This window comes from Mirounga angustirostris, unplaced genomic scaffold, assembly GCF_029215605.1.
Source record: "Mirounga angustirostris isolate CCGP_5_RB_7025 unplaced genomic scaffold, mMirAng1.0.hap1 SCAF_4, whole genome shotgun sequence".
In the NCBI taxonomy this organism is placed as follows: domain Eukaryota; kingdom Metazoa; phylum Chordata; class Mammalia; order Carnivora; family Phocidae; genus Mirounga; species Mirounga angustirostris.
The window spans coordinates 93347823-93360089 of NW_026991712.1; the positions used below are offsets into that span (position 1 = coordinate 93347823).

The following is a 12267-nucleotide window of genomic DNA, read 5'->3' on the forward strand; positions in this document are numbered from 1 at the left end:
AGCAACCAGGACAGTTCTAGACAGTTCTGCCTACACAAGCCTCTTCCTCTCTTCTTCTCTGCTTGACCACCCCACCTAGCCAGGTGAACCCCAGGCAAGGCTTGGGATCCCTCCTTCCAGGAGCTGTGTGGAACTGACTTCCCTCTTGAAACTGTTCTAAGCTCTCCTGCCCCACCCCCCTCCCAACCTCTCACCTCTCTGCAAGTGCAATCAGCTCCATCATCTGTCATTTCCTCTCCTCTGGTTCCCATCTTAACCCACTGCAATACGGATTCTTCTGCCCTCAGGCCTCAGAAGCTGCTGTCTGTAAGGTCCAGTATCTCCATGTTGCTAAGTCCAACAGGCCTTGCCCGGCCCTGGCCTTACCTGACCCTCCAGCAGAATCGAATTCTCCCACTCAGAGCCTCCCTCTTGAGTCATTCTTCACCGGCTTCCAAGCCACTGTGCTCCCTGGATTTCTCCAGGCACTCCAGCTACTCCTTGGCATGTTATCCCCTTGACCTGCCTCAGTGCTGGAGTTTTGGAGGCTTGGTTCCACCCCCTCTTTTTTTTGTTCTCTCTTGCTTCCTTCCTCGGCAGCTTGAATCCCCACCAAACACACAGAAGTCACTCATAATTTTCTTTCTCCAAGCCAGACTTCTCCTCTGACCTCTTCCTCACCTGCTATCTCTTGGGAATCTGAAAGTTATCTCTGTCAACATGTCCCAGCTGTACTCATGGCCTCCCCCTCCCCACAGACCCCGTGGGCTCCAGAGCTGCTTGTCCAACCAGTCACGCAACACACAAGCCGGGAGTCACCCCTCCCTCACCAGCATCATCAACCCCGCCAGTCCTCTGAAGTGGTTCTCAAACCTACCCGTGTCTGTTCATCTCCACCATCTTCCTCCTCTTCCACCTCACCTGGACCTCTGTCCCCACTCTGGTCCCCATCCCGTCACCACCCATGCTGCAGCCAATGTGATCTTTTTGAAATATAAATCCATGGTTCTTCTTGTCTGAAAGACTTTCAAGCCTTCTCCTGGTTGGTTAATGAAAGACCACAATCCTTCACAGGGTTTGGTGTACAAGGTTTGGTCCCGTCCGTCCTTTCCAGCCTTGGCTTGCCCTCATCCTCCCTTGCTCTCTCCTCCCAGCCCCACTGGCCTCGTATCATGCTCTCTGCTACCACAGAGGGACTTCGCTCACATCCAACCTCTGCTGTGTGGAACATACTTCCTTCCCCCACTTTGTCCAGGACACTCGTCTGTCAGATCAAATTCTCCTATGAGACCATTGGACACTCTCTTCACCACATACTCCTCAGAACACCCATGATCACAGGAGTTGTCATCTCTGTATTTATGTATGAGATCCCGTACGAGGTTGTGAACTCTGTGAAAGAGGCCAATACCTATTTTAATGGCTATTATGTCACTAGCATCCAGCAGAGGAGCTGGCCCATGGGAGGCAGTCAAAAATGTTTAGTGACTAAGGGAAATAATTCACTAATGTTATGATTTGGATGTTGAGCATTTTTAAAATACAGTCTTTACTGAAAAGGAAAAGAGCAGTTTTAGCTTCATGGCAAGATACTGTGTATGTTTTGATTTAGATTACATTGTGTGAAATAAATGAGTTGGAAATAATGTCATACTATCAAGATAGCCTAGACACAAAAAAAGTGTTGTAATTCCTCTTGTAGTTAAGCTTTTATCTCCCTAAGCAAACCCGAAGTGGTTAGGCCTCTTATAATCAAGCCCCTGTGTCTTTGAGTGGGTTTTAGGAATAAATAAGCCAATGAAGGATGAGCTCTTGTTCACACGGAGTTGCTTTGTGGGGAGAGCCACTTTGGGGACGAGGTGAGAACCTCATCAGACCATGTCAGACTGAAGGTGGGGTGATGATGACTGGCACATCCTTCCTAAGGCTGTTTTGCAACCCAACTCTTCTACTTTCCCCAGACTGAAGGCTTGGCAAGGATCCCGCCCACTCAAGCCATCATCCGGGATGGTGTCACATTGTCACCAGCCACGTCCATCACTGTGTCTAAAGGTGAGGGCATCTTGGACCAAGGATGGAACACTAGAACAGGCAGCTAGTAGTGCTTCTGTCTGTCCTGTCCTTCTCAACAAATAACCCCCATTTTCAAATGCCCGTTCTTGAGAATGCATAATTCTGTGCCCTGTTGGGGAGTTAGGGAGAACCGAAACAAAGCACATTTAAGGAGTTGTCCTAAAATCCTCTAGTGATTGAGAAGCCACTGGAATAAAAGTAAATCCTTGGGTGTAATGCAGTTTTGACAGCAGTCAAGGGTTGGGAGGCCCAGGGTGGCCCTATTCAATCTTGTCTAAAATATTCATGTCACTTAATATGTTTCCATCTGTCTTAATTGTGAGGCAGTAAAGTCAATGGTTAAGATCATGAGGTCCAATATGAGATACAATGGAGTTTGCTTCTCAGCTCTGACTCCTCCTAGTGTGGCTTATAGAAAGGCAAGCAAGAAAGAAGCCAAACCCGCAGAATGAACTAGCCTATCCTCAGGAAGCACATGCCTTCGAGAACCGGTGGGTATTTTTAGGGGAATGTGCGTGGGCACATGTTGAGAGTGTTGAAACTCCAGAGAAAGGCCCCAGTGTGTGCAAATGAGATATTAACAGATTCTTGGGCAGGTCAAGGAGGACAGGTTATTAGGAAAGAGAAGAAAGCCAAGCAAAGACTACTGCCTTCATGGGGGAAAAGTTGAATATGATGTGAAGGCATTCATTCATTTGCTCAATAATTATATATTGAGCAACTACTATGTACACAGCACTGGGAGAGATACTAAGGATGCAATAGTAGGTGCCCTTGGATAGCTTACATTGGAGCTAGAAGAGTTATCCAGGGCCAGAAGATGGCGGTCCCCTGAACGAGAGGGGACACAAGCGGGAAGGCACCGCACAGACAGGCGGCCTGTGCTCACCTGTGCAAAAGGTCAGGGAGAAGGGACGAAGCTCCCGGATAGACCCCAGCTAGGCTTGGGCTGTGCTGTCTCTAAGTCGGCCACCTCCTGACCTCAGAGCAACACACAGCTGTGTTCCGGGAACGTCCCATTCACCATGTGCAGTTGGGAATTTGCAAAAGAGGAGTTGAGGGTGTGATGGAAGGCCCCCTCCCCAGGGGGACCCCCTGATGTCCCAGCCCAGGTCAGGGTCTGCTGCTCTGGGCCCGTCCTTCCTGGTGCTCCCCATGCTGTGTGACTCCACGTGCACCTGGGGGACCACCTGACTGCCGATCTCCCCCACTGAACCATCAGCTCCAAGGTAGCAGGAACCACTTCTGTGTTTGCTCACCTTGGACCTCCAGGAGTAGTGCTCACAGCCGGTGTCTGGCCCACAGTAACCTCAATAAACATTTGCTGAGCAAGTGAGTAAAGGCAGTCATGAATGTGTGTTGTTGGGTTTGGGACAAGGGGAGGCAGGTGCTGCAGAGTGAGGGGAAATCCCTGCCTGAGCATTTGGAACCCACGAGTTCAGGTCCGCAACCATGCTCACGTGGCAAGCCCCTTTTCCTGGTGGCCCCCCCTCCCCGACCCCCACCCCCGAGGGGCAGTGGCTGCACCTGGCTAGACTGGGGACCCAGGGAGTCCTAGCACCAGGGGAAACGTGAATTCCCCTGAGGTTTGGGCCATCCGCAAGATTTCCCCAGACTGTAGGCTTCTCAGGGGCGCAGGCCACACGGTATAATTGGTGCTGAACCTCAGCGTGGTTTCCGGCACAGAGTGGGCACTCACGTTGGTTTGGTGAGTGAAATAAGTGGAGGGGAGAGACGGAGAGAGAAGAGGAAACAACCAAAAGAAAGGAGTGGAAAGAGGGCAAGTGGGGCAGGGAAGGGAGGAGGCGGAGGCCGTTCAGCCTGGGCAGGGCTGTCCTGGGCACACATACAGCCCGGCTGTCGGGATCTCACTGGTGAGCAGGCAGTAACATATGGGATGGCCCATAGGGACACTAGGGACACCAGGGCCCCCTCTCGAATCGGTCGCATACACACACACACCCGGTGTGAGTGGCTCTGGCCGGGCCCCGCGGGGCACGCAGAGAGGACCCACACCAAGGCGGGGCGCACCCGCTCACCTGCAGATGGTGGGACGTGATGACCGGCCTCTTTCCCGGACACCAGACGTCCTCCTTCATCTGCCTCAGGGCCTGGAGACACCTGCTGCGGCAGCCCCCGTCCTCGTCCAGTTGCTCCAACAGCACCTGCTCGGCCTGCAGGAAGCTCAGCTGCCAGTGATACTGCGAACGGGCCAGCAAGGCAAACCCAAATGACTGGGAAAAGAGAAAAACACCAGGAAAATGAGGAGGAGGCTGCTTGCCAGAGTAGAAAGCCAGCACTGAAGCCATCCGCTACGCTGGTTTGGGCGGGGGGGTGCGGACCTACCACCAGGCAGGCAGAACCTCCCACGTGGGGACGCGGAGGGGGGCTCAGGGCAAACCCCCTTCCTTGTGCACGGGGAACGGGAGAGACAGTGTCCACTTTCCCACAGGCACCGGTTCTCCAAGCTGAGCCTGCACCTGGAGAGCTTCACACAGACTGCCGGGCCCTGCCCGTGGGCTCTCATGGTCCCGAGCAGGGCCCGGGAATCCTTATTGCTAACAGGCTCTCAGGGGCCGCGGCAGACTGTGGGGCCCCCACCTGGAGCACCGCTGATCGAGTGAAACCTCATTTTTCCCTTCCCAAGCTGGCTGACAGTCAGCGATGCTGGGGGTGGGTAAGCTGTGAGCGCCTCTGCTCTGGCGAGCTGGGCCCCCGGCTCCCCGATACCTTGATGCACTCCGCTCTCTGTCGGGAAGGCCAGCGCCTCAGACAGGGAGGCCACCGAGCTTTCTCAGACCAGGCAGTAGGGATCTCCACTGCGGGGACCAGCTCTAGCTCCACCTGCCACGTGGCTGTTTCCACGGCAACCCAAACTGCAGAGTGGTGTGTTAGCATGCTGACCTTACCTGGTGGGAAATGACAAAGAGGCAGTGAGAAGAGAAAGCCTGGCTCAGGCGAACATTCAAAGGAGGAATTGGGGAACAGTGGCGGCGAGCAGCTCCTTGCGCCTGGTGGGGCAACTGCCACAGGTCGGTAGCACCCCAAGGGTGGGGTGTTCATGGCAAAACTAGACAATTAGCTGAGTAGCTATTGATAGAAACGTTGCTAGAAAATCTCATGGTGGGTGAGTGTTGCTTTTTCCTTTCTCCGCCCGCCCCCTCCCCGCCCCCAGGCTTTTACGGCACCTTTTCTTTGAAAGTAATAAATTCTTTTCAGAAGCCTCAACTGAAGAAAAGAGACACAGAAGACAAAGATGGAGTATTTGCTAGTAAAAATGAAATCCAACCATTCTTCTACGCCCCCTCCATTCTGCCCAGATGTCCTGACCTTGTTGAGGACGGCGCACTCCCCTGACTCATTCACCTGCCTCTGGTGGAGTTCAGCTTAACCTGTCCCTTACCTGACTCCCAGTCTCTTGGATGGCATTGTTCCCACCATCCATTAAGCTAGTCTAGCCTCAGACGTATTTGTCATCCCAAGCCCTTGTAATTATAAAATACTTCAAAAGTGTGTCATAGCCATTGGCGGAAAGTGTCGAATGAGTGGGAAAAAGCCCCCACTGCCTCTCCCAACCAGGCAATGAGAGAGAGAGAAAACAAATGCATCTGGGAGCATCTTTCAGCTCCTGTACTAGAATTCCTTGCTAATCTGTTCCCCCTTCTTTCAAAAGATACACAGTCGTTTTTTGTTTGTTTGTTTGCCTTCATTACAGATAAGGATGAGCGGTCTTGAATCGGGATCGATTATTTTTCTCTTGTTTGTTCAGAGAAGAAAATGGAAGCTCACTCATTAATCGTGTTAAGCTGTTCAAAAGGAAAACATTCCTCTCCTTGGCTGGGGTGTGATAAAGAGCTTATAGTCTGCATCTCATCAGAGCTGCCCAGACAGGAACATGATGACGTCTGGCACCCTGGCATTATTTACTGAAAGCATCTCACCAACCTGGCCCGTTTGCCAGCTCTCATTTGCACTTTCACTATTACCAGTGTTTCAAAGTGAAGAAGTCAGCACATGCTGGAACCAGCCTGCCCCACCCACACCCCGCCTCTGCCCTGGCTCTGCTCACTTGGTGTGTGACCTTCCGCGTGTTGTTAGTTCAGCCCTCTCTAAACCTCAGTGCTCTCATCCATAAAACAGGCAGAAAAATAACTCCGACTCTCCAGGGTTGCTATGCGCAGGACATTTTCCACAAAAGCATCCTATACGTGGTAAGAATCTATTAAACGTGGGCTAATTCCGTTATGGAAACTTTCAGAACAGTTCCGTCCAGACAGGTAAAAGGACATTCAAATCTTTTCCTTTCTACACATGTGTGGGATTGCGTCCTGTTCAGCACTTTGGTTTTTCCCTTCATTTTCCACCACAAGGATTTTTCACAACTCTGTGTGTACACACACGGACCCCATTCTTAAAGGCAAACGTAGTACAATTTATTTCACAATTTCCCTTTGTTACTGACATTATTTCTAGTTACTTACTATTAGAGCCTATGGCCGTGGATGCCCTCGTGCATATTTTTTTTTCGTCTGCAGGAATATAGTTCTAGAACTAGAATTCTTGAATTGTCAAGTGAAGCACATTATAAAAATAAAAACATACTAATCGCCCTTTAAGAAGTAGGCACCAATTTACACTTCCAAGAACCATGTATGAAAAGGCCTTTTGCACCACACACTCACCCTTACCCTGAGCATGATCATACTTTTTCATCTCCGTCAATCTATTAGGTATTTTAATGCACATTGCTTGAAATATGTTAGATGAAACATTTTTTCCCACTTTTTTTTTTAAGATTTTATTTATTTATTTGAGAGACAGAGAGAGAGCATGAGTCAGGGATAGAGGCAGAGGGAGAGGGAGAAGCAGACTCCCCGCCGAGCAGGAAACCCGATGCAGGACTCGATCCCAGGACCCTGGGATCACGACCTGAGCGGAAGGCAGACGCTTAACCGACTGAGCCACCCAGGTGCCCCTTTTCCCCACTTTTTTACTATTACCTGTTTATATTCTTTTTCTGTGAGTCTTTTTTTTTTTTTTTTTTTTGGTCATTATTTCTGTTGGTCTACTTGTATGTTTTCTTACTGGTTTACAAATACTCTTTTACAATTAAGGAAATCTGCCACTTTTTCCCAGTGTGAAATACACTTTTTTATTCTGTGGGAACAAAATGTGTGTGTGAGCGAATGTACCCACATGCCACATGGTAGTGTACAATTTAAGATTTGAGGACTGTCAAACTTAATCAGTTCTTTATGGCTTCCCATTTTTGTGTTTTGGCACAAGTCAGTGGTTTCCAAATGTGGCATCTCAATACACTGGGGGACGGCAGTCAGTTGGAGGGTGTTACAGAAATGTGCTAGTAACAAAGACCTGTGGTTTGCAAGTATTTTGCTTTTTAAAAAGTGTACCTAAGTTTTTTAATTAACGTCCAGGAAAGGGCACACAACCCAAAGCCCATCATGTCTCTGCAGGAGCAGTAATCCACGGAAATCCAAGCGGGTGCTGTACGAATTCCACTCTTCGGTGTCAAAGCAGAAAAAAGAGCTAATTCATACTGTGAGGAGTGAACAGATGTAAGGAGCACATGGTTAATGTCTCAATCTAGGGGCACGAGCTTCAGGTAACACCTACGTAGAGGTTTTTTGTTTGTTTGTTTGTTCACGATTATATTTATTTATTTGAGAGAGAGAGAGAAAGACAGTATGAGTGTGATGGGCAGAGGAAGATGGAGAGAGAGAGAATCCCAAGCAGACTCCATGCTGAGCAGGGAGCCCGATGCGGGGCTCGATCCCAGGACCCCAGGACCACGACCCGAGCTGAAACCAAGAGTCGGACGCTCAACGGACTGCGCCACCCAGGCACCCCTGAGCAGAGGTTTTATAAAGCAAAAGGCAAATGCCAGAAATTGCCCTTTGTCCTTTTCTTGGGCCGCTCACCTGAGAGATGACAGGTTCCAACTGCATTTTCTACCAGCTTCCGGAACACCTGGAGGACCTTGGCGGGCACAATGTCTCCCTCAATGTTCACGTCTGCCTCATGCCACTGCCACAGGCTCTTCATAAACTGCTCCACCTCCAGCCACTGCTGCAGGCCCTCCGGGTCCCGCAAGGGGCAGGACAGCCTGGCCCCCTGTAGGGTATAGCATCGCCAGCGTTGCTCCCTTGCCTCCCTGTACCCGGCCAGGCCCCTCACCGGGACGGTGACCAGGAACTGGCTGGGGGACAAAACCTGGGGTCGAGAACGGAGACGGCAGTGTGAGTTCACGGACTTGAGAGGAAACCGCAATCCCCGGGGCGCCGACCTGTCGAGCCGGGGAGCTCAGTGACCACTCAAGCCTCAGCAATGCGCCCAGATGGACAGAGGGCTGCACCTGCCCGCTGCAGGCGGGTTCTGTCTTTGTTCTGCCGCACTAACCACTGTAGTGGTCGGGCAGGTGAGTTCATTCACTGAGCCCTGGGTGTAAGAATCTGCAAGGAGAAGACTGAACCTGACCTGGAACTCGAGGGGGCACCGAAGCAGGGAGAAGAGAAGGCAGGGGAAGGAAATAGTATACAGTGAGTTCTGCACATACTAAGCACTGCAAGTCTCAGGCGTTAGACTGGGTGATCTTCCCAGTTACACGAAGAGGTGGGCTTCATTAACGTTTCCGAGATGAGGAACCTAAAGCTCAGAGGGGCTCTGAGATCTCCCTGGGGACACACAGCCAGTAAGTGGGAGAGCTTAAGCCGTCTGATGGCTTGTTCGGGGGTTGCTTTCTATGCTGGGCTGGCTCTCAGTCAGGGAGGAATGACCTGGATCAGATGAAAGGCCTGGTATGCGAAGAGACAGGAGGAGGAGAAAGGATTCTGCAAAATGTCTCCCTCTCTTTTTGCTGGTACTGATGGTCCACGGCCAGTATTAATGACTGGTCCTTACAAAATCGCAGGTGAAATGAAAGGCAGTTGCTGAGACCACGTGAGCTGTTGAGATGATTCTACATTTAATAAAACTTAGAATAAAGCAAATGATCAGAATCTACCTACTCTGTTTCTATAAGTACCAGTTAGGCAGAGGTCAGGATGAAAGTGGTCAGGTCAACGGTCCAAAGGACAGAACAGATTGGCCAGCACTGCAGTATCCCCAGAAGGAGCTTGACCTCTGGCCACATCACGTGGCAGCCTACTCCACACCACACCTTTTCCCATCAGTCATCAGTTGTGCACTGGAAGATCCACCTCCTTTTCATGGAAATTTCTGACCATGGCATCTGGTTAACCTTTGCTCAGGTCTCTGTCACTGGCCAATTCAGGGGTGAACACCAAACTCTGCCTCATTCTCAGAGAACAACAGTGGGACACTTTAGATAATGGATCCACATGACTTCTGGTGCCCATAGAAAGGTGGTGGGATTAAAAAAGGGAACAAATTTAAACTCCGGCACTCAAAATCAATACCTTCTTTGAACCCACTTGCGTGTGAATTCGAGAGCACAACTATTACGTTAATAGTCACATAAAAGGTGCTTAGTTAATACTTGCTGGATTTGATCCAAGATAAAATAAAAGCAATTTTTATACACCCCACTCCAACTATTTTCAAAACTTAATATGCAGGACAGGATGTATATAAATGCAAGATATATTTTAACCTATGAATTCTAAGTGAGACCACAGAAGGAAATTTCTTTGGATATAATTCTAGGAAAAGTGGTGTTGTGTGTGGCTAAGTCGGTTAAGTGTCTGCCTTCAGCTCAGGTCATGATCCCAGGGTCCTGGGATCAAGTCCTGCATCAGGTTCCCTGCTCAGTGGGAAGTTTGCTTCTCCCTCTGTCTCTGCAAATCCCCCTGTTCGTGCTCTCTCTCTCTCTCTCTCAAATAAGTAAATAAATAAATAAAACCTTTTTTTAAAAAAAAAAGTGGTATTGTGTTTCTACTCCTAGTCACTGGTCTCTATTGGCCTAATGCAGGTTAGAAGGGCGATAGAAGTGGGCAAACGATGTTGTGGTATGTGGGGATCGAATCTACTTTTAGAATTTTCATCCTGGGGCGAATTTCCCAAAATCTGTCCTCTGTCCCCAGATGTGCAGGTCCCAGATTCTTGTGGATGGTCCTTGTGCCCAACAACCTTGGAATGTTCTGGACCAGCAAGGGTCTTCAGTCCAGGCACTTATTTCTTTTACTTATTCATCAATTCCCTGAAGCTGAGCGTCTGCATGGGCCACAACACCATGCTGGGTGCTAGCAATGAAGCGATCAATAAACATGATCTTTACAATCAAGGAGCTTGTAGTCTTGTGTGAGAGATAGGGCACGGATACATATATATCTAATCCAAGTGAAAGCAGTTCTTAGGTGCCATAAGAAAAATCGAGATAAAGGAGCATGGGGACTCAGAAGGGCTCAGAGCCCCACTCGCCTCATCTCTGAAAGGCAACGAGCCATGTCTGTTCCTCAAGGTTGTCTGCAGGTGTGAGGGAGGCCGTTTCTGTGAGGATGGCTCAGCTCACACAACACTGGTGCAGGAAGGCTGGCTGTCATGCATGAGCCCTGGTGGCTTAGAGTCCTGTCTGCAGCGGGGACAGGGGTGGCGAGGCTGTCCCTGCACTTTCTAAGGGCCACCTCTTCCCCATCTTCCTTCCCGCACCTGCAGCCCATAGACTCTCGCTTCCAACCCTTTTCTCGCCAATGCCCTCCCTGAGCTCCTGTCCCCAGCCCCCAGTCTATTAAGCAGCGGCTGCATACATGAATGCGTGCTCAACTAAACTTCAGTTGTTACAGCACAGCGTGCTTGGAGTCCGAAGCCCCGGGTTCAGTTCTGGCTGTTGGGCCAAACAGGACGTGATCAGGACATGTGGCTTCTCGAAGCCTCCATTCTATCATCCATAAAGTAGGACCGTGGGGGCTCACATGACACAGCACCTCTGGAGCGAGGGTGTAAGTGGTAAATACTAAGAGGACCTGTGGAACATGAAGGGTTATTGGTACCCTCAGTCGGGTGATGCCTGGGGCACACTGAGACCCACCCACCCACACACCTTACAGAACAGGTGAGCCCTGCTTACCTTAATGTTCCCATTGTACGTGTCAGAGTAAGGGACGGCCTGGAATCGAATGTCTTGGTGGCTGATTTCTGTGGTCAGCTGGTGGACGACCCTCTGCACGTCCTCCACAATCAGGGAGATCTGCTGGCGCCTCACGCTCACCTGGGTGGGAAGGGAGCAGCAGAGGCGGTCATTCCCAGGGCGGGGCCCAGGCACCGGCAGAGGGACATGATGAGACAGGCCCGGTGGTAGGGGACCACAGGAGCTCCGTCAAACAAGCCGGCCCTCCCAAGAACCCCAGGGCAGGCACATGCACCTAGGGGTGACGGCACTCGCTGGTGGTTCAGCGTTCTCTGAAATACAAGCATTCACTCCGCATTAATCCAGCTCCTGTGTGCGGTGGGCGCTGGGGCACAACAGCGAACGAGAGAAGAGCAAACAAGATAGACGTGTCCCCATATGTAGAGGATAGAGGTACATGTGTGTATAAGCACACGCATATACACGTATATATGCACACACACGTATGTGTGTGTATAATCCAACATCAGGTATGATAAATCCCATGACGACAAATAAAACAGGATAAGGGACTAGAGAGTAAAGGGGCTGCTATTTTAGATCGGGTGACCAGGGAAGGCTTCATCTAAGTGAGCCCTGACAACAGCAGGGGAGAGCAAATTCCGAGGCCCCCTAAAGCAGAAGCATGCCTGGCAAGGCAAGGGGGCCCCTGTGCTTGGACCCAGGAAAAGGGAAAGGAGGGTGACGGGAGATGAAGTTGGAAAGGCTGGCGTGGCCAGCCCATCCCACGGGGCTTTGCGTGCCGTGGTGAGACTCTGAAATGGGGTGAGAATGGTTGCGGTCCAGGTTGGTGGAGATGAAGCCATTCAACGCGTGTAATCATGCCGCAGTTTCCTGTCTTCTGTCATCCATAAATGATGGCTCTCTGGGCCCCAGGATTCACCCTCCCTTTGCTACTAGACCCGTAAGAAAAGGCATGTGTTTATGTTCCCTCAGAATCCGCACTGCAAGTTCCCCAGAACCGGAATTACTATGAGAGAGTTGAGCACCAACGTTATATACGAAGCTTCATAGATACTCAAGGTTTAGGGAACTAGGTGTTTGTGGGGAACACACAGGAACTTTTAGTAAACTCCAGGAGAGTTCGGAAGATCCAAATGAAGAAGAAATGG

General features: G+C 50.5%; 1 protein-coding gene across 1 annotated transcript in view; it reads right to left on the reverse strand.

Annotated features, from left to right (window-relative positions):
* MAB21L3 (mab-21 like 3) overlaps positions 1 to 12267 on the reverse strand; it is a 45187-nt gene that overhangs the window by 5985 nt on the left and 26935 nt on the right. The window contains exons 3-6 of the mRNA XM_064588584.1: positions 11096 to 11236; positions 7992 to 8283; positions 4783 to 4961; positions 4092 to 4286 (exon numbers count right to left, since the gene is read on the reverse strand). Coding sequence (XP_064444654.1) covers positions 4092 to 4286; positions 4783 to 4961; positions 7992 to 8283; positions 11096 to 11236 — 807 coding nt within the window. The remainder of the gene's footprint in view (positions 1 to 4091; positions 4287 to 4782; positions 4962 to 7991; positions 8284 to 11095; positions 11237 to 12267) is intronic.